Source organism: Halichoerus grypus, chromosome 14, assembly GCF_964656455.1.
Source record: "Halichoerus grypus chromosome 14, mHalGry1.hap1.1, whole genome shotgun sequence".
Taxonomy (NCBI): domain Eukaryota; kingdom Metazoa; phylum Chordata; class Mammalia; order Carnivora; family Phocidae; genus Halichoerus; species Halichoerus grypus.
Window position 1 is genome coordinate 88,901,539 of NC_135725.1, and position 24,296 is coordinate 88,925,834.

Sequence of the window (24,296 nt, forward strand, 5' to 3'; positions counted from 1 at the left end):
AGGTCTGTGAGTGTGATGAATCCCCTCCTGCCTCAGGGAGTTTGAGACTGCGGACTCTACACTTTCTGCCATTTCCATCCCATACCTGGTAAACTGACCGATGGTAGGAAAAGGAACAAAATGATCCTTGTCCTGGAGAGGTTGAGGAACCCCCGCTGTGTCCTCAGCCCTTGTGGTGTTGCTGGAGGACTGTGGGTATTTACTGTCTTAGCAAGAGAGAGCAGGCTCCCTGCCTGCCACTCATCAAATGACCACCTCCGTGTTGCATCGAGATACATTTTGTTCCTTCGTGCATTTTCACCTCTTGCTCCGTGTCCAAATGAAAAGAAAAGCATACAGTTTTGGGGGGACACTTTCCCCATTCAAAAGGAAATGCTTTTCTTTTTTTCACAGTACCAAGCAGATAATTATAGCTAGCATTTACTGAGCGCATACCACATACAAAAGAAGGATAAGGAAGCAGATACGGGAACGGCGCAGGTGTCCCCGTGAATAAATGCTGGAGCCGGAGTCTGGTGTGGGGCCTGTGCCTCTTCACCACTGCGCCACGCTGTCCCGTCCCTGCAGCTGGATAAGTGGTGGTGGAAAAGGGAACATGTGATCTTGGCATCTGTTGCTATGGCAGTGCAGATGAGGGAGCAGCCAGGCCACAGAGAAGAAGTAGCTATGACAGGCCTTAAAAGAGAAGTTGGCTTGTCGGGTAGACAGTGGGAGGGCATGCAGAAGCAGCAGTGCTCGCGAACACACGAGGCGCGGCGGCGCTTGTGCTCAAAGGAGGCCTCCCAGCAGCCGTCCGAGTAGTGAGCTGCAGGTTGTACTCGGTGCTAAGGTTACTACTGCTTCCTGGGATCAGCCTGGCTCCTTTTATTCTATTTTATTTTTTAATTTTTTCATCTTATTTATTTGCGAGGGAGGGAGCGCACAAGCAGGGGGAGCGGCAGGCAGAGGGAGAAGCAGACTCCCCGCTGAGCAGGGAGCCCGATGCGGGGCTCGATCCCAGGACCCTGGGATCATGACCTGAGTCGAAGGCCGACGCTTAACGACTGAGCCACTCAGGCGTTCCTTATTTTTTATTTTTTTAATTATTTTTTTTTTTAAAGAGATCACTGGGTCAGCAGTTAAATGCATTTGCAATTTTTTTTTTTAAGATTTTATTTATTTATTTGACAGAGAGAGACACAGCGAGAGAGGGAACACAAGCAGGGGGAGTGGGAGAGGGAGAAGCAGGGAGCCCGATGCGGGGCTCGATCCCAGGACCCTGGGATCATGACCTGAGCCGAAGGCAGACACTTAACGACTGAGCCACCCAGGCACCCCAGCCTGGCTCCTTTTAAAGGACAATTTGCTCTTTTTCCACTAGGTCCATATACCCTTAGCCAAGAGTAATTTCAAAAATACAGTTAAACACAGTAAGAACTTTGTACAGATGTAAAAACTTACTCCTAGTGCATAGCACATTGTCTTCCTTTGTATACATATTTAATGGAATGCTTCATCTTTATTTCACTTTTAATTTTTGAGTCAGGTTGTGTAGCCATGAAGGTGAACACCAGACTGAAGTTTAAAGAAAATTACTGCAGGCCTCAAATAGGTGTGAATTTTAGTGAATGGTCAGTCCCATGTCTAGTGCTGATACTATTCTTTGAGAAGAGATGAGTTTTTCTCAACTGGTAAGAAGACTTCGGTGTCCCATGCTATGAATACATAGGTTCAGAATTATTTTCAGCACTTTTGTAGGGTAATTTTGTCTGTATTACAGTTAATTTCATGGGTGGGAGAACAAAAGCTAAATGGATGTGCTGTTGGAGCAGCAGAGCGCAGTGGAAAATTCCTAGAGCATGTTGAGTTGCTTTATAGGAGCTGACAAATGAGAATAAGCAACAGCATGTTCCCTGGAGCCCTAGGCCGGCACACCCAACCCGCTTCCCTGTGCTTTGTAACCGCTCCTCTATCGCAGTTAAAAAGGTTGAGTTCTGTTGTTTTTGCTTTAATTATAACGTTCTAATGATTATATTAAAGCCTCCTGTGTTTTCTTTTTTTCGTTACAGTTCTCAGTAGAAAAATATTGCAAAATTATTTTGATTGTTTTAATACACCCTCCTCCAAGCTACTGGAAAACTTAGTCATTTGCCTTCTCGTTTTTTTCTTGTAGGAAATTCGGCGCCTTCATCAATATGTGAAATTTGCTGTCCAAGATGTGAACGATGTGCTAGACTTGGAATGGGATCGGCATCTGGAACAAAAGAGAAAACAAAAGTGAGCGAGGTCTCTCATCCACCACGGGTTGCAGGAGACACTGCTGTAGCCTTTTTAACAGATAATTTAGGGGCACTGATTAAAAACCCTACAATTGTTCATTCTCTTTGACCCAGTCACTATATTTCTGGATATTTATTCTACAGAAATAATAGCAACATTTGCAACAGTTTACATAAAAGAATTTATATTGCAGCAGAATATATGACAGTGAAAAATTGGATTCAACCTAATATCTAGAAGCTAGAGGAGTGGCTAAATAAGTCCGGTCACATTTTTTCCTTAATGCGGAATACTGTGTAACCACTGATTTCCCCCCCCCCCCAAAAAAAATATGGAAGAAGGAGGTAAGACAAAAATCAGACTGGATGATCTCAGTTTGGAGGTCTAAACGTAGAAAAGAGGCTAGAAATAAATCAGTCACAATATTCAGTTATATCTTTGAGGTGGGATTAAGAGGAATTTTTCTTTTATACTTTTCTGTATATTCCAAATCTTCTTGTTGAGAAAACATTCCTAATTAGTGTGGATAACTTAGAAGGAAGAGAGGAAGAAAGGTGCAGGAAAGCCTTGTACTACCCTGCTCTTCTGTCCCCGGATGTTTGGTTGTATGCCATCTGTTTTCCTGAAGGAATAGAAAGCAGTACATCTTGAGAACAGTGAAGGTGCCCACAGGAAAGCCGAGAAACAGATCAGCCCTCAAAATGCTCGGCTTCTGAAACACCTACACTTGATTAGTGTGATTAGCCCTGTAAGGAAACAAACCGGGAAATGATCTGTTTACTTGCTATTCTGTGGGATCACAGAACCTGTAAGTGGGTGTGATGTCACGGGTTGGGCTAGAATGTGCTTAAAATTCAGTAAACAGATTCTAATATGTCATACTGTACAACACGGAGGAAGGCTTTATACCTGACCTGAGAGCCTCAGTTTGGAGCATAGGTAGGGGAAGGTAGAGGTGAGCATCAATGCTGCAGACGCTGGGCAGGGGAAGGATTCTGTGGCCTGGGCAGTTGGGCCCCATTAGAGATTTCACAGCTCACTGTGCTGGTTCTGAATTCATGTTCAAGTGCATGGGAGGGAATGGCTTGACCTGACAGCAGGAGCCTTCTGTTCTGCATGACTGATGGATTTCTCTCTGCTAATTAATAAGTTAGGCTTCCTAAAAAGTGTATGATGCTAACAGAGGAACCAGGCTTTCTTCCCCTTTATGACAACCATGGATTTTCTGCTTGACATGTTTGTTTGTTTTTTTTAAGTTCCTTTTCTGCAGAGTTTTAAGTTCATAAATCTATAGGTTTCTAGCACATCTCTGTTTTTAAGTCCATCTAAATATTATCTCGTAGCCTACTGAAATGCCTTTTTAAAAATTTATGTTGCACTGTCCTGTCACCAGAAAGAAAGGTACTGTTGTTCCTTTCTTGTTTTAGATCTTTCAGGTGGGGTACCTCCCTGTTGCTAAACTGAGCGCTTATCCCAGTGTTTTTTAACAGCACCCTGTAGAAATGACCGATTTCCATAGACCTCTAGTGGACCCCAGGGCTTTTTTTCTTGGTGTAATTGACTTGCAGGAAAATAGACAAGCCCTAAGTATATAGCTAAACGCATCTCCCCCCCCCCCGCCCCATTTTTTACTCCGTCTCCCACCCTTTTCTTCCCCGGAACACCTGTGAGGTTCTGTCCGATGACGCTGTCCTTTGCTACAGGCCCAGGCTGCTTACCGTAAGCTTCCCCTTCCTCATTCTGTATTATCCTTGTAAAGCTTTCATCCCCTTTTTATGTTCTGGTTAATTTCCTGATGCTGCCTGTCCATTGGGGGTTCTCCATTTTATTCTTTCACTGTTGGAGTTGTAGTACTTGCACCATTCATGTCGAATTCTTTCCTCCTTGCTGTCAACAGGCGCTTGCTTGTGCCAGAGCGAGAGACATTGTTTAACACCCTAGCGAACAACCGGGAAATCATCAACCAGCAGAGGAAGAGGTTGAATCACCTAGTGGACAGTCTCCAGCAGCTCCGTCTCTATAACCAAACCTCCCAGTGGAGCCTTCCCTCGGATGTCACCTCCCAGAGCGGCACTCACGGGTGTGCAGGGGAACGGGCCTGTCGGTGCCACTGGCACTCGATGAATGTGGTTGAAGGAACAGATAACTATTTGGGAGTCAGGTGCAGAAGTCGTAGAGTAGTTCAGATGTGGGTTTGAAAGTGACTCTGCTGTCACTTGTGTGATCCTGGTCAGGTTCCTCACCCTCTCTGATCCTCTGTTCCTTTGCCTAAAAAATGGGAGTAACAATACCTGCCTCAGGGGATTATTGGAGAGTTAAATAAAGCGTGCCAGATGAAACAGGTACCAGCGGATGATGGCAGATCCTATAGAAATAGCATTGTTCTTTTGAAAATTAACTGGTAGAATTAGGTTCACTAACGTGTCTAGAAGCTCAGACTTGTCATTTTGTTTGAGTAGAAACATTCAGACCTGGCAGTTAGACAGTTTACTCCTGCAGTTACCAGGGTGATTTTATGTTTCTGCCTTTAGGCTGAATGTGTACCTTCTAATTGCCCTTTGTGCTAAAGCGCTGTTAGTGCTGTGTTTGCCCCGGGGTGGGGAGGTATTGAGATTGTAATCTCTTTCCTTTTGGATTGATTATGTTGATTGGTCAGATTTCCTATTTCTGTATTGGGGAGGCTTTCATCTCTGGCATTTATATTGGGAGATTTCTCAGGTCATAGTTGGTTTGTATGTAACACGATCCTCTTTCAGTTTTGACAGTGACCTCGAAAGTCTCCGTAATGCTTTATTGAAAACCACCATAGAATCTCACACCAAGCCCTTGTCCAGAGTGCCAGGTAAACACATTCTTCTCACTCTTTAACTCTCTATGTCCTCTTCTGTTGACTTCTTAATAACCAAGTCTTAAGCATTTATGGGTTCATGAATTTCTTGCAGCTAAACTGTCACCCGTGAAACAGGCACAGCTGAGAAACTTCTTGGCCAAGAGGAAGACTCCCCCAGTGAGATCCACTGCTCCAGGTAAAGGGAACTGGTCCTGAATTTTTTAGCATCAAACATGCAGTACGTGGTATGGAAGTAGGATGTAAGGAGGAGTCTGAATGTATCTGTGTCTGTGTGTCTGTGTTTTCCTTTAGTTCTTGATAGGAAATAGAGAAAATGTCCCCAGAATCTGTTGTCCCTCTGAATTAATTAGAGTAGGGAGCAGCTTACACATACCGGACAGCGCAGTTCAAGTGGTTGCTATGCCTTTGACACTGTGTTCTGCAGCCCTTCGGTTATATGGTGGTGGTTCCCGAGGGTTTGGAGGAGGCTGAGCTGGCGCCAGGGACCCAGGCCTCTGCTTTGTCTGGAGATGCTTTACTTGTCTCATTTGTATGGGGTTTTGAGTAGAATTGCATTGGGGTTGGGGGGGAACTACTTAGGAAATAAAGCAAAAAACTGCTGATAAGGGAATGATGGCACAACACACTTGTGGAAAAGAAGCCATGTGACTAATGAAAGAGAATTTTGTCATTAAATTATCTACATTATTATCTCAATTTTCTTTTTAAAAAATACTTGTCATGTGGGGAGCCTGGGTGGCACAGTCGGTTGAACGTCCGACCCTTGGTTTCGGCTCAGGTCACGATCTCGTGGTTGTGGGATCGAGCCCCGCCTTGGGCTCTGTACTCAGTGCAGAGTCTGCTTCAGATTCTTTCTCCCTCTTACCCCTCTCCCTGCTTGAGCATGCTCTCTCTCTCTCTAAAATGAATAAATAAAATCTTTTTTAAAAAAATATTTGTCAGGGGCTCCTGGGTGGTTCAGTTGGTTAAGCGTCTGCCTTCGGCTTGGGTCATGATCCCGAGGTCCTGGGATCTAGCCCCGCATTGGACTCCCTACTCAGTGGGAAGCCTGCTTCTCCTTCTCCCTCTGCCTGCCGCTCCCCCTGCTTATGCTCTCTCTCCCCCTCTCTGTCAAATAAATAAAATCTTAAAAAAAAAATACTTGTCATGTACAACTTCATACATAATCCTGCTTTGCTTTAGTGCCCATATCTGCTTTTGTCTTTGAAATTCTGTTTTGAGTTGAAACTTTTTTTTTATACCAACAACAAATGCTTTTTGGTAATTAAAATAGAAGGAAATTTAATTTAATCTTACTGTACCATGATTTATTAATTTTTCTATAATCATATAGTGTTGAGTTAGGTAAATAGTGGTCATAGATAAGGGAATTTTTTTTTTTTTTTTTTTTTTTGTAAGTAGTCTCCACACCCAGTGCAGGGCTTGAACTCACGACCCTGAGCTTAAGACCTGAGCTGAGACCAAGAGTTGGACACTTAGCCAACTGAGCCACCCAGGTGCCCCGACAAGGGAATTTTTAATAGCCTTTTTTTTATGTCTAAAGAATATATTTTCTTCGTGTGTAATTGGAAAAATAGAGAAAAGTCTGAAGAACAGAAAATAACTCTTATCCCTCAATCTAGGTATGTCATCAGTTAGTTCATTTTGGTTTACTCCCAAACTTTTTTCTTTGCATACATAAATTTGATTTTTTGAAAATGAGATTGGGACTATAACATTTGTAGTTCTGTGTCCTAACGGTTTCTTAGTATGAAACAGAAAGTAAACATTGGTAAGGATGTGGAAAATTGGGACCCTCGTGCACTGTTGGTCAAAATGGCGCAGCCACTGTGGAAGACAGTTGGGTAGTTCCTTAAGAAATGGGAAAGAGAGTTACCATGTGATCCAGCAAATCACTCATGGGTAGGTACCCAAAAGAACTGAAAACAGGGACTCAAACAGATAACTGTACACTCATGTTCTCAGCAGCACTATGCACAGTAACTGAAAGGGAGGAGCAAGCCAGGTGTCCATCAACGGCTGAATGGGTAAGCGCAATGGGGTATATATGCACCTTAAAAAGGAAGGAAATTCTGATGATATGCTACGCTGTGCATGAGCCATGAGGACAACATGCTAAGAGAGATGAGCCAGTCACAAAAAGACAAACACTGTATGATTCCACTTATATGATGAGGTCCTTAGAGTCATGAAATTTACAGACACAAAAAGAATGGCGGTTGCCAGGGACCAAGGGGGAGAGAATGGGGGATTATGTAGACTAGGTACAGAATTTTAGTTTTACAAGATGAAAAGAATTCTGGAGATAGATGGTTGCACCACAGTGTGAATGTACATAAAACTGGAGAAGTGTACACTTAAAAAATGGTTAAGGTGGGAAATTTTAATGTTTTGTGTATTTTGCCACAATAAAAAAAACGGAAAAAAAATTTTTTTTTTTAAAGATTTTATTTATTTGACAGAGAGACAGATAGCAAGAGCAGGAACACAAGCAAGGGGAGTGGGAGAGGGAGAAGCAGGCTTCCCATGGAGCAGGGAGCCCGATGTGGGGCTCGATTCCAGGGCCCTGGGATCATGACCTGAGCCGAAGGCAGACACTTAATGACTGAGCCACCCAGGCGCCCTGGAAAATTTTTAAAATTGAAAAATAACTTTCATGAGCCTTTCGTCTGCCTTCTGTTTTCGAATATTGAACATATGCCTTCTAATGACTGCACACTATTTCCTTGTATTGGGAGTAATTTACTTATCCAGTTCCTGTTAAGTGTTAATCTTATTGCCAAGATTTTGCTCAGAACATCTTTGTTCACAAATCTTTAACCACATCTCTGATTTTATCTTCGTAATAAATTCCTTAGAAGTGAGATTTATGTAATTTATTTGATCATTCAATAAAATATGATTGCCTACTTTGTTCCAGACACGGGTTAATAAGAGAAACATAGTCTCTGACCACATTAGACTTTCAAATAGGAAGATAATACAGACATTAAGCAGAAACTGCATATTAGACTCAAGCACTTTAAGTCTAGGAAATGTACTATAAAGAATAATTCAGAGCATATAAGCATATTTAACTTTTTAAAAAAGATTTTATTTATTTGAGAGAGAGAGCCAGCGAAAGAGCACGAGCAGAGGAGAGGGACGGAGGGAGACGGAGAAGTAGACTCCCTGCTAAGCAAGGAACCCGACTTGGGGCTCGATCCCAGGACCCTGAGATCACAACCTCAGCTGAAGGCAACCACTTAACCGACTGAGCCACCCAGGCACCCCAAAACATATTTAACTTTTACAGTCGTGAACTATAACACATGTACAGAAAAGAACACAAAACAAAAATGTCCATCTATGTAACCTCTACCAGGGTTAGGAAACAGAACCTTGTCATTGCCAACTTCCTAGACCCCTCTTGTGCACCCCAGTCTTCCAGCTCCCAAGAGGTACCACTGTATGGACATAAATGAAAGTATGCCTTTGCTTTTGTTTGTTTTTTTTTTCTTTTGATATTTGTAATTTTTACTTGCTATTTTGAAAAATTTCAAAACTCTAGCTGCAAGAACAATAGTGAGCACCCACTTACCCTTCACCCATATTTCCTAGTAACGTTGGTCACAATTGCTTTATTTTTCTCCTCTCTACCACACATGCTCACATTATTGTTATTATTATTTCTAATATATTTATTAAGTTTTTTATCTTAATTCCAGTATAGTTAACATACAGTGTATATTAATTTCAGGTGTACAATACAGTGAATCAACAATTCTGTACATTACTCAGTGCTCATCATGATAAGTGTCCTCTTTAACCCCTGTCACCTGTTTCACCCAATCCTCCACCCTCCTACCCTCTGGTGACCAGCAGTTTGTTCTCTCTAAAGAGTCTTGTTTCTTAGTTTGCCCTCCTCTCTCCTTTTTTTCCCCCTTTGATCATTTTTGTTTCTTAAATTCTACATATGAGTGAAAATCATATATTTGTTTTTCTCTGACTCACTTTTTTGCTTAGCATTATACTCTCTAGATGCATCCATATTGTTGCAAATGACAAGATTTCATCCTTTTTTATGTCTGTACACACACCCACCCCACATCTTCTTAATCCATTCATCTATTAATGAACACTTGGGCTGCTTCCATAATTTGGCTATTGTAAATAATGCTGCAACACACACAGGGGTGGATGTATCCCTTTGAGTTAGTGTTTTTCTTTGGGCAAATACCCAGTAGTGCAATTCCTGGATTGTAGGGTAGTTCTATTTTTAATTTTTTGAGGAACCCCCATACTGTCTTCCACAGTGGCTGCACCAGTTTTCATTCCCACCAACAGTGCATGAGGGTTCCTTTTTCTCCACATTCCTCACCAACACTTGTTTCTTGTGTTTTTTATTTTAGTCATTCTGACAGGTGGGAGGTGATATCTCATTGTAGTTTTGATTTGCATTTTCCTTATGATGAGTGATATTGAGCATCTGTTCATGTGTCTGTTGACCATCTGTATGTCTTTGGAGAAATGTCTGTTCATGTCTTCTGTCCATTTTTAACTAGATTGTTTGGTTTTTTGGTGTTGAATTGTGTAAGTTCTTTATGTATTTCAGATTTTAATCCTTTATGGGATATGTCATTTGCAAATATCTTCTCCCATTCAGTAGGTTGTCTTTTAGTTTTGCTGTGCAGAAGCTTTTAATTTTGATGTAGTCCCAATAGTTTATTTTTGCTTTTGTTTCCCTTACCTCAGGGGGCATATCTAGAAAGATGTTGCTATGGCTGATGTCAGAGAAATTGCTGCCTGTGCTCTCTTCTAGGATTTTTAGGGTTTCAGGTCTCACATATAGGTCCTTAATTCATTTTGAGTTTATTTTTGTGTGTGGCGTAAGAAAAGGGTCCATCTTCATTCTTCTGTATGTGGCTGTCCACTTTTCCCAACACCATTTGTTGAAGAGACTGTCTTTTTCCCATTGCATATTCTTTCCTCCTTTATTAAAGATTAATTGATCATGTAGTTGTGGGTTTATTTCTGGGTTTTATATTCTTTTCCATTGATCTGTGTGTCAGATTTTAATGTGCCAGTACTATAGCGTTTGATTACTGTGGCTTTGTAACAGAACTTGAAATCTGGAGTTGTGATGCCGCCAGTCTTGTTTTCCTTTTTCAAGATTGCTTTGGCTATTTGAAATCTTTTGTGATTCCATACAAAGTTTAGGATTGTTTGTTCTAGTTCTGTGAAAAAGGCTGTTGGCGTTTTGATAGGGATTGCCTTAAGTGTAGATTGCTTTGGGTAATACAGACATTTGATAATATTTGTTCTTCCAATTCATGAGCATGGAATGTCTTTCCATTTTTTAAAAAGATTTATTATTTATTTCAGAGAGAGAGAGTGTGTGTGCGAGGGGGGCAAGGGGCAAAGGGAGAGGGAGAGAGAGAATCTCAAGCAAGCTCCCTGCTGAGCACAAAGCCCTACAGGGGGCTTGATCCCAGGACCCTGAGATCATGGCCTGAGCCAAAATCAAGAGTCAGATGCTTAACTGACTGAGCCACCCAGGCGCCCCCGTCTTGCCATTTCTTTGTGTCGTCTTGAATTTCTTTCATCGGTTTTTTTATAGTTTTCAGAGTACAGGTCTTTATATTATTATTTTTTTTTTTTTTTTTTTTTTTTTTTTATTTATTTGAGAGAGAGAGAACGAGAGACAGAGAGCATGAGAGGGAGGAGGGTCAGAGGGAGAAGCAGACTCCCCGCTGAGCAGGGAGCCCGATGCGGGACTCGATCCCGGGACTCCAGGACCATGACCTGAGCCGAAGGCAGTCGCTTAACCAACTGAGCCACCCAGGCGCCCCTATATTATTATTTTTGATGAACTATTTGAAATAAGTTACAGACAGGACTTACTACTCCTAAGTATTCCAGCGTGTGTTCTTTAAGAACAAGATGTTCTCTTACACAATAATGCAATGATCAGATTTAGGATATTTAATATTGATAGAACACTGTTATATGATATGCAATCCGTACTCACAGTTTGACAACTGTCCCTCCTATGATCTTCATAGCAACTCTTTTGAAAATCAAGGATCCAGTCCAGGATTGGACATTGCATTAAGTCGTCATTCTCTTTAGTCTCCTTAACTGTGCTTTTCTTGTCAGTTTTATTATCTGAACAATGTCTTCTCAGACACTGTCGTTTGGTGTTGCCTGTTTTTTGGGGTTTTGCATGCTGTGTACATCCATGCGTTTATTCTCTGGATGGATTTCTCTCGTTGCACATCAGGTTTGTCAGAGTCATCCCTGCCAGCACAGGTAGCTGTTACTTGTTTTGTTGCTGCCTGTATAGTATTCGGCTGTGTAAGTGTGCTGCATTTGCTTATCCATTCTCCTCTTAGCGGACATTTACTGTTTCCAGTTTCTGGCTGTAACAGAATAGAATGTTGTTCTGAACATCTTCGGGTACGTGTGTACTCCTTACACTTGGTCACGTGGCGAGGAATGGAATTGTTAGCTCATGGTCTGTCCACATGCCCAGCTTCAGTAGAGTCTTCTATACAGTTTTCCAGAGTGGTTGTACCAGCTTATTTTACTTTTACCATCAAGGTATGGCTATTTCAGTTTTCTCCATTTTTGCCAAGCTTAATATTGTCCGTCTTTTTCCTTTTAACAACTCTGATGTAACCCTTGTATGTGTTACTACGTATTTGGTTAATAGTTGACTTTTGTGAAGTGTATGATTGCATCTTTTGCTCACTTATCTATTGGGTAATCTGTCTTACTGATTTGTGAAAGTTTGTATTCATTCTGGATACTAGCCCTTTGTTGGTTATATGGGTTGTAGGTACTCACTTTGTTGCTTTTTGTCCCTCTTAATGATGTCTTTTGCAAACAGAAGTGCTTCATTTTATTTTATTTTATTTATTTATTTATTTTTTTTAAAGATTTTATTTATTTACTTGAGAGAATGAGAGAGAGAGAGAGAGCACATGAGAGGGGGGACGGTCAGAGGGAGAAGCAGACTCCCTGCTGAGCAGGGAGCCCGATGCGGGACTCGATCCCAGGACTCCAGGATCACGACCTGAGCCGAAGGCAGTCGCTTAACCAACTGAGCCACCCAGGCGCCCCTGGAAGTGCTTCATTTTAAAATAGATTTACCATTCCTTCTCTTTTGCAGTTGGTACTTTTCTGTGTTCTCTTTAAGAAATCCTTCTCTAGTGCTGCATAACAAGAGTATGCGTGCACTTTTATTATTGTCTGGAAATGTTAATGGTTTGCTTTTCAAATTTAGATCTACCATCTACCTGGAATTGATTCTCTTTTAAACAGCTGCATCGAGGTATCACTTACATATTATAAAATTCATCTTTTATAAGTTTAGAGTCTGATGATTTTTATTAAACTTGCAGAATTGTATAACCATTACCACATTCCAGTTTTAGAACACTCCTACCACTCAGGAAGTTTCTTCATGCTTGTTTATAGTCATTCCTTCCTCTGCCCCCAGCAACCACTGATCTATTTTCTTTCTGTAGGGATCTGCCTTTTTTTGAAATTGCATATAAATGGAATCATATATAGTTTTTTTGTTTGGTTTCTTTCACTTAGTATGTTTTTGAGGTTCACGCATGATGCATAACATATATAAGTAGTACATGCCTTTTAATTGCTGAGTAGTGGTCCGTTGTATGGGTGTACCATGTTTTGTTTATACTGTCCAGAATTGATTTGTGTGTAAGATATAAATATGGCTCACATGTTTTGTATTTAGATATCTGATTGTCCCAGTAGTGTTTATTGAAAAGACTCCTTTGCTCCCTGCTTAGTGGCTACCTTTGTTGTAAATCAGTTATCCTTATATGTAGGTCTCTTGGTGTCATACACTGATTAGGAACCATTGCTACCACACTGCCTTAATTAACTTGTACTAAAGTAAACCTCAGTACTGTTCTTTTTCTAGATTCTAAAGCTGTGTTGTCTTAATACAGTAGCCTATTTAAATTAATAAAAGCTAAATCAAGCTAAAAATTCAGTTATACAATCCCTGTAGCCACATTTCAAGTGCTCAGTAGGCACATGTGACTAGTGGCTACTATAACAGGATAGTAGTAATTTTATCATCACAGAAAGTTCTGCAGTCTAGGACAGCAGTTGGCAACCTTTTTCTTTAAGGGCTGGGTAGTAAATACTTTAGGCTTGCTGGCCTCATGGTTTCTGTTGTGCCTAATTCAACTCTGCCCTTGTAATGGGAAAGCAGCTACAGACGGTATACAAATGAATGGCCATGTCAGTGTTTCAATAAAACTTTATTTATAAAAACAGATAGCTGGCCCATGGTTTTCGTTTGCTGACTGGTGATCTAGAATGTTTTGGCTCTTCCTGGTGCTTTCTTTTTCCATATTAATACTGGAATTGTCTTGCTAAATTCTGTCTCCCTCAGCCCTCGAAGAAAAGTTGAGATTTTGTTGGGGATTGTATTAAATCTCTAGATTGACTTGAGAGAATTGGCATTTGTACAATGTTGATCTTTTAGCTCCTAAACATGGTATATTTTTATTTGCGTTTTTAATTTCTCTTAGTGTTTTCTTCGTGAAGAACATACACATCTTTTGTTAGATTTATTCCTATGAGTTTAGCATTTTTGATGTTCCTGTAATGGTGGATTTTCTTTGCTAAATTTCATTTTATTTTTTTTATTTTATGTTAGTTGTGATAATAGAAATATATTGGATTTTTGTATGTTCACTTTGTATCCAGCAACCTGGCCAAACTCATTTATTCAAATAATGTCTGTAGCTATTTCTTGAACTTTCTATGGGAACAGTTACATTCTCTATAGGTACTAATACTTTTGTTTCTTCTTTTTTGGTCCTTTATTTTTCTTACCTTATTTCACTAGCTAGGACTGCCAGTGCAGAGTCCATTAAAGTGGTGAGTGGGCATCCTTGTCTTGAGCTCAAAGGGAACGGTTTCTATTAGTTCCCCATGAGATGTGAGGTTTGCTGTGTCTACTGAGATGATGATTTCTTTCCTTCTTTTTTTCTGTTAACATGGCTTTCTGCCTTTTCTAATCTGAGTTAGAGTTTAAGCAGATTAAGATTCTTTAGGTTTCAGTGGAGCCCCTTTTCTAATTCCAGGAAGGTAGCTGCATCCTTGATCCCAACAGGGAGTGGGCATATCAGCTGTGAAGACAGCGCCATTGGGAAAGTGGGCGGGCCAGGCTCCTGGCCTGTGTGAGTGAGCATAGCCATTACATCTCTCAGTGGATCTCCCTCCATCCAAGGTCAGTGAATGGCATCACAAAGATGAAGGAAGGAAACACGAGACCTCCTGGGTTATATCAGACCTTGGGAGTTACATAGTTATGTCTGTCTCTATCCAGTTCTTGAAGGCGATGAGTGTGAATCGTCTTTTGCTGCTATTACCTCTGAGGAACTAAGATTTTAGAGAACTGTTTTAGAGCAGTGTGGCCCTAAGAAAATGTGGGGTTTGTACTTACTTTCTATGCGTGCTGTTACAGGCTATCCCGGATGTAGTGGCTTGAAGCACCACCTATTTCTGCTGTCAGAGTCGTGTGGGACAGAAGTCCAGGCGCCCCGTGGCTGCACTGTGTCCTCTGCTCAGGGCTCCCAGGCTGAGGTCAAGATGTTGGCTGGGCCCAGTTCTTATCTGGAGGCCCTGGGGAAGAGGCCACCTCTAATCTCATTCCCCTTGTTGGCAGAATTCAGTTTCTTGCAGCTGTCAGACTGAGGTCAGTGTTTCTTTGGTGTGTGCTCCCGGCCTCTTCATCTGCACGCCAGCGAAAGCACGGTGAGGACCTCTCGGGCGTCAGCTCTCTGACTTCCTCTTTGGCTTCCCCTCTCTGCCTTTAAGGGCTCATGAGATTTTACCTTGAGCCCACCTGGATAATCCTGGATAACCTTCCAATTTTTAGACCAGCTGATTAGTAACCTTAATTATGTCTGCAACATCCTTTTGCCATCTGAGGAAACATGACCATGGTGTGGCACCAGGGGCAAAGGTCATGGGGTCACAGTTCTGCCCAGCACAGGGTTCGGTAATATTGTTAAGAACATGGTCTTTCAAGTCAGATGTACCTGGATTTGAATTCTGGTCCACCACTTAGCAGCTTCAGGACCTTATGCAAATACTTAATCTTTTTAAGTATTAATTATAAAGTCCGATAATAGCAATTTTTAATTTATAGGATAATTGTGAGGACTAAATGGGATAATTTATGTAGATCCTTTGTACAGCATCTGGCACCAAATAAGTTCTCAGAAAATATGCACTGCAGTTTTACTAGCGGTGCTGGTGGTTATGGATGGAATTTCCAGGTGACCCTGCTGCATATTTACTTGCATGAAAATACTCTGGCCCACTGCTGTCCAGTAGAACTTTCAGTGATGAGAGAGCTGTTCTGTATTTGTACACTCCAGTATGGTAGCCCCATGTAGCTGTTGAGCAGTTGAAATGTGGCTGGCGAAGCTTGAAGACTTGAAATTTTCATTTAGTTACTTTCAATTATTTTTAACTTAAATAGTCACATATGGCTAATGGCCACCAAACTGAACGGTGCAGCAGCCCCAGCAGGTAGCATGGGTTTTCAGTTGCATTTGTTGATTGTGACGAATAAAATCTTGCAGAGCGACGTGCCTGTAAGGCAACCAAGTCAGTAAATAGTAGCAGTGCTTTTAAGGAATTTGAGAAAGGGCTAGGTCTTTGGTTTGGTTTATGTTTTTTCCACTATACGGCAGTCATATGTTTTCCAAAATAGCATGAGGCCTTACTTTATCATTTATAGAAGGGGGAAAAAAGAGGGAAAGTCAGGATTAGTTTCAGGGAATTTTTTTTTTTTTTTTTTTAACCAAGTTGATTCAAAAGAATCATTTGAGGGTTGGGGATGTTGGAGGCGCCGGGACTGAGGACATTCAGTCTTCCCCAGTTCGCGTGACCTGTTCTTAGAAGTTTGTTGTTGGCAAGAGGCTCTTCTGTGCAAGCTTGTCTGGTACTTTCCCGGTTTGTTGGTATTCTGCCTGTGACAACTTGTGGGGGTGGCTCGAGGTCCTGCCTTTAGCACAGCATGGCTCCCGCGTCTCACTTCACATTTTGTTTGACAGTCAAAATGTTCCTGTCCTACACCGCTCGGTTTCACAAAGCTTCCTTTGAGCAGGGCCCCCACACCGTGTATGTTCACCTTCCACGAGAGCTTCTTCCACTTAAAATAAGTCATAATTAAAGTGTTTCTCAACTGGGTATTTCTCTTCCGACAGTGAAAATGAAATGACACAGCTTGCAGACTTGCCCGAATCGTCTAACTTGTGTTTTGTTTCGGGCTTGGTAGCCAGCCTGTCCCGGTCAGCCTTCCTGTCTCAGAGATACTATGAAGACTTGGACGAAGCCAGCTCCACGTCGTCCGTGTCCCAGTCTTTGGAGAGCGAAGACACACGGGCGTCCTGTAAAGACGACACGGTGGCGCAGGTCCCGCGGCACGCACCTGTGGCGCGCACCCCTTCCATCCAGCCTGGTGTCTTGCCACAAGCAATGCCTTTCGCTAAATCTCACCTGATTCATGGTTCACCTGGCGTGCTGGGGACGTCCAGTAAGTGCACAGCGAGCTCCCTGTTAGGTTTGCGTCTGCTGGAGGAGCCGTACCTGGCTTTTATACTGTCCCACCACTAAGTCCGGCCCCGCTCTGCTAATAGTCCAGAAATTAGAAGCTGAATTCAGAAAATCTGAAAGAGGCAGGAAGAAGGGGCCCTGCAGGCCTCACACCGGCACTCCTGCTGAGTCCAGCTGGTGTTTCAAAACAGGTGTGGGGCGCCGGTCTGGCTCATTTGGAGGGGCGTGCGAATCTTGATCTCAGGGTCGTGAGTTCGAGCCCCTCGTTGGGTGGAGAGATTACATACATACACTAAAACAAACAAAAAAACAATAGCACACACACAAATGATGTTTTCAGGAGTAAGAGGAGGAGGCTGTTTGCCTCGCTCTAAAGCAACATCCTTTCATCCAACATTCATGTCTTTCAAATTCTAGCTCACTTCAGCTCGTTACTTGTAGCCATATGCTGCTCCGGAACTTGCTGGCTGCCACACTGGGTGTCAGTATTGGCTCTCAGAAGTGACTGGTATTGGGCTGTCACACCTCCAGTTCAGTGTCAGGACTTCACATTGAAGGGACTTCTAACAGAGAACAAACACCCATTGGGAGGCGCTCGAATGGAGAGATTTTATGAGAAGAGAGAGCAGGGAGTTGACCTATGTTGGCATGAAAGTTCTGTCTCGGTCAGTATCAGAGGAAGTGCTCATGTTAAAGATTTAGCTAATAAACGTGGGCAGGCACATCACATGTGGCGTCTTTGAAAGATAGAGGTGCCAGCCTGTGAGTTTATTGGTACTTTTCTGTGTGCGTGCTTAAGCATTTTTAACCTTAGTGTTTTCCCTGTAACCTCACAGTGGAGGACTTGCCACTTTCACTTTTGTGTATTCCTCTCCGACCCACTCTCTTACTTAGTGTTTCTTTTTCCTTCAGTGTCGACATCTGCTAGCAAAATTATTCCTCAAGGGGCTGATAGCACAATGCTTGCAACAAAAACCGTGAAACATGGCGCCCCCGGTCCTTCGCACAGCCTCTCAGCCCCTCAGGCGGCTGCTGCTGCAGCGCTGAGACGTCAGATGGCCAGCCAGGCCCCAGGTAGCCACGGTCGTGAGCTCTGGCCACCGCAGGCCAGCACAGCAGGTCCCAGGCAGCAGCTGGCTCTCTTTGCTGCCCTTGAGAAGAGAGGACTGATGGGACAGTCCTCCCCCCATTTCGGGGAGTGGGTCCCAAGAAGGCAGAGACTAGATCTGAAGCTTTTTCATTTCAAGGGGAGGTATTAGATCTGCCACATCCAGTCAAGTGGGAAATCCGTGGTTTTGGGGTGAGGTTGTTGATCCCTACTTTTGAATAATACCTGCTTCAAGCCCCAAATTAATCTTTGCTGTTAGATCACTGGATAACATTAGAATTGTCTCATAGTGTCAGTAAGGATCCCAGCCACTCTGGGAGGTGGCTATTAGTGTACCCATTTTGCTTTTGAGTAATGTCAGGTTCGGAGAGAGGTGAAGGTGACCCAGCCGATAAGTAGCAGAACCCGGCCTCCAACCCTGTGCTCTTTCTGTTTCAGTGCAGTGTTTTCTTAAGATTGCCAATTTAGCCTTTACAGATGGAAACTGATGAGCTCGTCATCATCAGCACTTGCATTTTGTCAGTGCTTTGTGGCTATCCAGAACTTCCTGCATTAGGATTTCTAGGTAGTTGGCCTCAAGGGCTTCAGTTGCCACCAGTAATGTTTGTACAAGCCCGTGGTTCTCAAGTGGAGGCTATTTTGCACCGCGCACTCCTCCCCAGCGGTTGGCCGTGCTGCTGGCATCTAGTGGGTAGAAGTCAGGAATGCTGTAAAAGATCTTCCAATGCACAGGATACCCCCGCAACACAGGATTATCCAGGCTGAAAATGTCAATAGTGCCAAAGTTGAGAAACTGCTATAAATCAAATATTTTTGTTTTAGTTGAATAAAATTATTTTTTAGTTTTATCACTGCTCAGAACACGTATCACTTTGGACGGTTCTTTTTAAAAGACTAAAGAGACATAGTGGTTTGATTTAGACAAAAACAGGATTACCATTACGATAAAAGCATTCTGAAGAAAAGTTCAAATATTAAAACCTTTATTAAGGCGTCTAAAATAGATACGAAAGAGCACAAACAAGATAACTTTTTAAGGTAGCTTTGAGCCTTCTGAAAAAAATAGAAGTCTTCGATGTTTTCTTTAAATGTTACTTGGAGGAAGCAGAATCTTGGCATTGTGCTGAATAGGCCCCAGATCAAGCTGATTGAGTCGATTATTTATAAACGTAAAATCTGCCAGGATGTGGGATTATTCCACTCAGCAGGAGGTGGTGTGATTTCTGTTATCATTTTGGAAGCAAAAATTTCTAAGGTGTAGGCACCTTTGAATGTGAAGGATGCAGTATGTGTAGCCGTAGGCAAGAAGAGCCTGCTCGCTTCTCTGAAGGAGGGAATGAGCGAGCTGCCACACACCCCCCATTCCACCTTGGCCACCGCGTTCAGCTGTGTCAAAAAACTGATCCAAGAGCTTTGCTCAGACTTTCTTAGTAGTTAACTATAAAATGTCATTAAGTGTTTTAGAATGCAGTTTTAAATTGAAAGACCAAAAAGACATGCCAGCTGACATGCCTAAGATAGATAAGGTGTCATGCCCATCCCTGTTGCCATTCCTTAATTCAGGCCTCTTGGCCTTTTCCTCCATTCTTGTTCAAGCTCCGTTTTCCACATCTTATTCATGTGCCTGTCTCACTAAGCTGTGAGCTCCTTCAGAGAAGCTATATTTTGGACATTTTTTGGTATTCCCAACACCTAACAAAATCTGGCAATAATAAGCCGCCCATGTGAAAGAACGGTTGGATGGATGGCAGAAATCCTTAATCTGAACACTGCTCATCCTCTAGCTCTTTCTGCCCTTTTCCAGGATGAGCCAACAGTGTTGCAGGTAGCTCGGCTCTGCTCTATAAAAGATGGCCAGGGAATTCTTTTTCCCTAAACTAGTACATTTGATTAAATTGCACAAAACCTCATCCCATAATCTTTACTAATGGAGTAGGCCAGCTGTCCCATTGAGCACAGAGCTGCGGAACTGCCCAGAGTAGATTTCCTTTACATAATAAGATTACATTCTGCTTGAATTTGTTGTCCTGGTTTTTCATTTGTATATGGCTGGAATTTGTGATCCTTTACTGCAATTAATACGCCTCTCTCTTCTCTATTTGAATAGCTGTAAGTACTTTGACTGAATCAACTCTGAAGAATGTCCCTCAAGTGGTAAATGTGCAGGAACTGAAGAATAACCCTACAGCCACCTCTGCAGCGATGGGGTATGTTATGCTTGTAGTAGCGACGGACTGCCTGCGGGGGCAGCACTGCGCTGTCACACTGTTCCTGGCAGAGCCCTAGGTTCTCTTCGGTTAGGTCTCTTTAGCCACTGCACCCTCTCCCAGGCCACAGGGAAGAGTTGAGGGGCATTTCTTCACTTTGAACATAGGGATGGTGAGGACCAATGTCATTCAGGGAGTTGGTGTCTGGTGGTTAGTCCTGCAGCAGGAAGAGCAGCCCCAGGCCCTGGTTTTCTCCACATCATGCCTGTTCTCTGCCGCCCCACGGAGCGGGTCTGCTCACTGCTCTGTTTTGGCCTTATCGAGTGGCCCTGCTTCCCTAGTCCACCGGCCTTCTCTTTATTCCTCATTGGTCCGTTTATCAACACTGCCTGTTCCAGGAATTTCTTAGTTATCTCAGGGCTATCCTAACAGCTAAAACAGCTAAAAACAAGCCTACCCACTTTCCTATCTTGTAGTGACCTTGAAGCTTTGGTATGCTGTTTATACCAAGATGGCATTTGTGGTTGTTGCGAACTTCCAAGGGAAAGAACTGTGTATTAGAGTTTGGGAATTGTAGCCAGATTCCTAGTGTAGGGAAGGCAAAGAAAAGCCACCAAAAGGCGAATATTACATAAGACAGGAAAATCCAGTTTAATGGTGAAAGCAGTGTGGTCTGGGATTTCTGAGATACTTTAGCCATTAACCATGGAGGAGAAGCACCCTTAGTGGTTTCACTTAGCCTTTTCTTAAACTCTGTTTCCCTCAGCTGGTTCATCTGAGCAGATCTCTGATCAGGGCTTTGTCAGAGGAACAGATTTATGCTTGCCCTTTTCTCTGACTTAAGAAAAACAGACACAAAAAATCAAAAGGAATCTTAAAGAAACTTTCTCTTCCTTCCCTACAGATTTGGACTCTTAATACACTTATTGAACTTGTATGCCCAGCACGGTGCCTGTAATGTAATTCATTTTTAATAACCATGCATTGAGTAATGGGTTAATGCTAAGCATTAATTGATAAATGCAAATTGGCATTTACCGCCTCTTCCAATAAGAAAGCTGGAGAGAGAAAGACGTTCATTGTGAAACTGCTTTCATATTCTGGTAGGCGGTAGTTTCCTTAAGTGTATTTTAAGTATTTAAGTACTTAACTTTGCATTTAACTTTTTCTGAGTAGTGTCTTACAGAAGATTTATTGTAAGATGAGCTTACATATTTCTGCATGGCTTCATCCATTACATTCATTGACTAACCACCCTGTTTTAAGGAAGAGGGTTTATCTAACGCAAACCCGTGGCTACTCAGTCACTCGGGATTCCACAGATTCTTACAGGGCATCTGCTAGGAGTATGATACTGCCCTGGGTATTAGGGATGCAGTCGCGAATGAGACTTACCAAGGCCCCGCTTTCACGGCACTTACATTTTAGCAAGACAGCCACTAAGAGCCACTGGCAATTACACAAGGAGTTATTTGATTGCAGTATAGTTAAGTCTGATGAAGAAGTGCAAGCATATAATGAGCAGTCTCCTTGAATCTGGTTTGACGAGGAGGTTGGTAAGGGAAAGATACTTTAGCTGAAAGTGACCAGAAGTTGCCCATGGAGAGAAGAGTGTTCTGGACAGAGGATGCAGAATATCTGGAAGCCCAAACCTGGGACAGAGCAGAGCACATTTGAGGCAGAGTTGGAAGAAGGCCAGTATAGAGACCTGGCAGGAGGTGGAGTATGAAGAGGGGGGCCAAACGAGGTGGGGTTGCTGGTTTCTTTGCTTTTTTACCAAAACACACCAGACACATCATTTCTTTTTTTTTCCTTTCTTTCTTTCTTTTTTTTTTTTTAAGATTTTATTTATTTGAGAGAGAGTGAGAGAGAGAAAGCATGAGAGGGGGGAGAGTCAGAGGAAGAAGCAAACTCCCTGCTGAGCAGAGAACCCAATGTGGGACTTGATCCTGGGGCTCTAGGATCACGACCTAAGCTGAAGGCAGACGCTTAACTGATTGAGCCACCCAGGTGCCCAGAGACATCATTTCTTTCAGGAATTTTGGTGTTCATTTATTTATCCTTTCAACAAATGCTTAATTAAATACTTTTTAAAAAATTATGTATTTTAGAGAGAGCATGTGAGCAGGGAGAGGGGCAAAGGGAGAGAGAGAAGCAGACTCTGCACCAAGCATGGAGCCCGATGCAGGGTTCGATCCCATGACCCCCAGATCATGACCCAAGCCGAAATCAAGAGTCAGATGCCCAACTGACTGAGCCACCTAGGCGCCCCTTAATTAAATACTTAATACACTCTTCTAGGTGCTGGGGATAAAGCAGTTAACAAAACAGACAAAAAACCAACCAACCTTGCCCTAGTCATCAAAAGACAATAAATGAAATGAATAAGTAAAATATGAAGTGTTTAAGATGGTGACAGTTGTGATGGAGGAAATTGAAGTAGGGAAGGGATTTAAGGACTGTTATCTGGGTGTGGGCTATAATTTTGAAGAGGGTGCTTCTCTTCCATGGTTAGTGCTGAAAGTATCTCAGAAGCACCAGACCATACTGCTTTCACCATTAAGCTGGATCTTCCTGTCTTACGTAAAATTCTGCCTTCCAGTGGCTTTTGACACTTGACATTTGAGTAAAGATCAAAAGGCCAGAGAGCAAGCAGGTCTTGTGAGTATCCTAAAGAAGAAAGCCCCACCGGCCCTGTAGCAGGAGCGTGTCTGGCAAGTTTGGGAAGGCCAGGAGGCTGCTGGTGGCTGAAACAGGAGGGAGGGCACCAGGAGCCAAGGTCAGGGAGTGGGGGCAGGAGTGAAGTCCTGTGTCCTATAACATCTAGTGAACCTTGGTCAGGACCTAGCTGCAGACCGTTCAGTGCTTTGGGCAGTTGTATAACCTGATCTGATTTGTTTTGTTTTTTAACCTTAGCAGATTTTTTTTAATTGAGACATAATTTATATACAGTAAAATTCACCTTTTTTTAGTGTAAAATTCTGTGAGCTTTGATAAACATGAATAGTTGGGATGACCTACGGTTTTAGCAGGAAGCTTCTGGTTCTTATATTAAGAATATTTCTAAAGGACTAGAGTGTGGAATGGTAGAAATAGAACAGTTAGGAAGCTTTTTCTTTCTTTTTTTTTTTTTCCCCTGTTGTGGTAGAATATATACATAACAAAATTTACCATTTTAACCATTTTTAAGTGTACAATTTTAGTGACATTAAGTCATTTACCATGTTGTGTAAGCCACTATTTATTTCTAGAACTTTTTCATTATCCCAGATTGAACCTGTACCCATTAAATAACTGTCCACTCCACCCTCTCCCCAGCCCCTGGTAACCTCTATCCTATTTTCTGTCTCTAAGAATTTGCCTATTCTAGGTACCTCATATAAATGGAATCATACACTATTGGTCCTTTTGTGTCTGGCTTATTTATTTCACTTGGGTTTTTAAGATTCATTCAAGTTGTAGCATGTGTCAGAATTTCAGTCCTTTTATGGCTGATTAATATTTTATCAGCCCCTGGGAATGTATTTAGCCCCTGGGAACGTAAAAGGGTGTAGCAGCTTTGGAAAACAGTTTGAACTATGTTTAGCTTAAAAAGCTAAACACTGAATTAACAATATGATCTAGCAATTCTACTTTTTTTTTTTAAGATTTTATTTATTTATTTGAGAGAGAGAGTACACGCGCACGTGAGCGGGGGAAAAGAGCAAATACAGGCATTTGGTACTATACAGTTCTGTCTTAGAACCACTTTGGCTACATCCCACAGATTTTGAATATGTTATGTTTTCATTTTCATTCACTTCAAAATACTTTTGAATTTATCTTTTGCGGTTTTTTAAAAAAATATGTATACCTGTGGGTTATTTAAAAGTGTGTAATTTAGTTTCTAAATAATTGGATGTTTTCTAGATATCTTTTTGTTATTTTTAACTTAATTCCATTGTGATCAGAGAACATGCTTTGTATGACCTGAAGTCTTTCAATTTATTGAGACTTCTTATATGACTCAGAACTGAGATCAGCAAGGTTTTTCTTAAAGGGCCATACAGTAAATATTTCAAGCTTGCAGGACATATGGTCTCTGTCTCAACTACTCATCTTGGCCATTGTAGCCTGCATGCAGTCATAGACATTATGTAAATGAATAGACATGGCTGTTAACAATAAAACTTTTTTTATAAAAATAGGCAGCTGGTCGTTGTTCTGTAGTTTGCCAACCTCTGAGCTAGAATATCAGTCATTTTGGTAAATGTTCTCTGTGCACTTCAAAAGA

The 24,296-nt window shown here is 42.1% G+C and overlaps 1 protein-coding gene across 3 annotated transcripts in view; it reads left to right on the top strand.

Moving 5' to 3' along the window:
- The window catches only part of NUP214 (nucleoporin 214), a 98,572-nt gene that overhangs the window by 27,966 nt on the left and 46,310 nt on the right, over window positions 1-24,296 (top strand). For all 3 annotated transcript variants that reach the window (XM_036117073.2, XM_036117074.2, XM_078061902.1), the window contains 7 exons: window positions 2,153-2,256; window positions 4,157-4,339; window positions 5,016-5,101; window positions 5,202-5,285; window positions 16,431-16,688; window positions 17,621-17,782; window positions 19,924-20,023. In XM_036117073.2, the coding sequence (XP_035972966.2) occupies window positions 2,153-2,256; window positions 4,157-4,339; window positions 5,016-5,101; window positions 5,202-5,285; window positions 16,431-16,688; window positions 17,621-17,782; window positions 19,924-20,023 (977 nt within the window). The remainder of the gene's footprint in view (window positions 1-2,152; window positions 2,257-4,156; window positions 4,340-5,015; window positions 5,102-5,201; window positions 5,286-16,430; window positions 16,689-17,620; window positions 17,783-19,923; window positions 20,024-24,296) is intronic.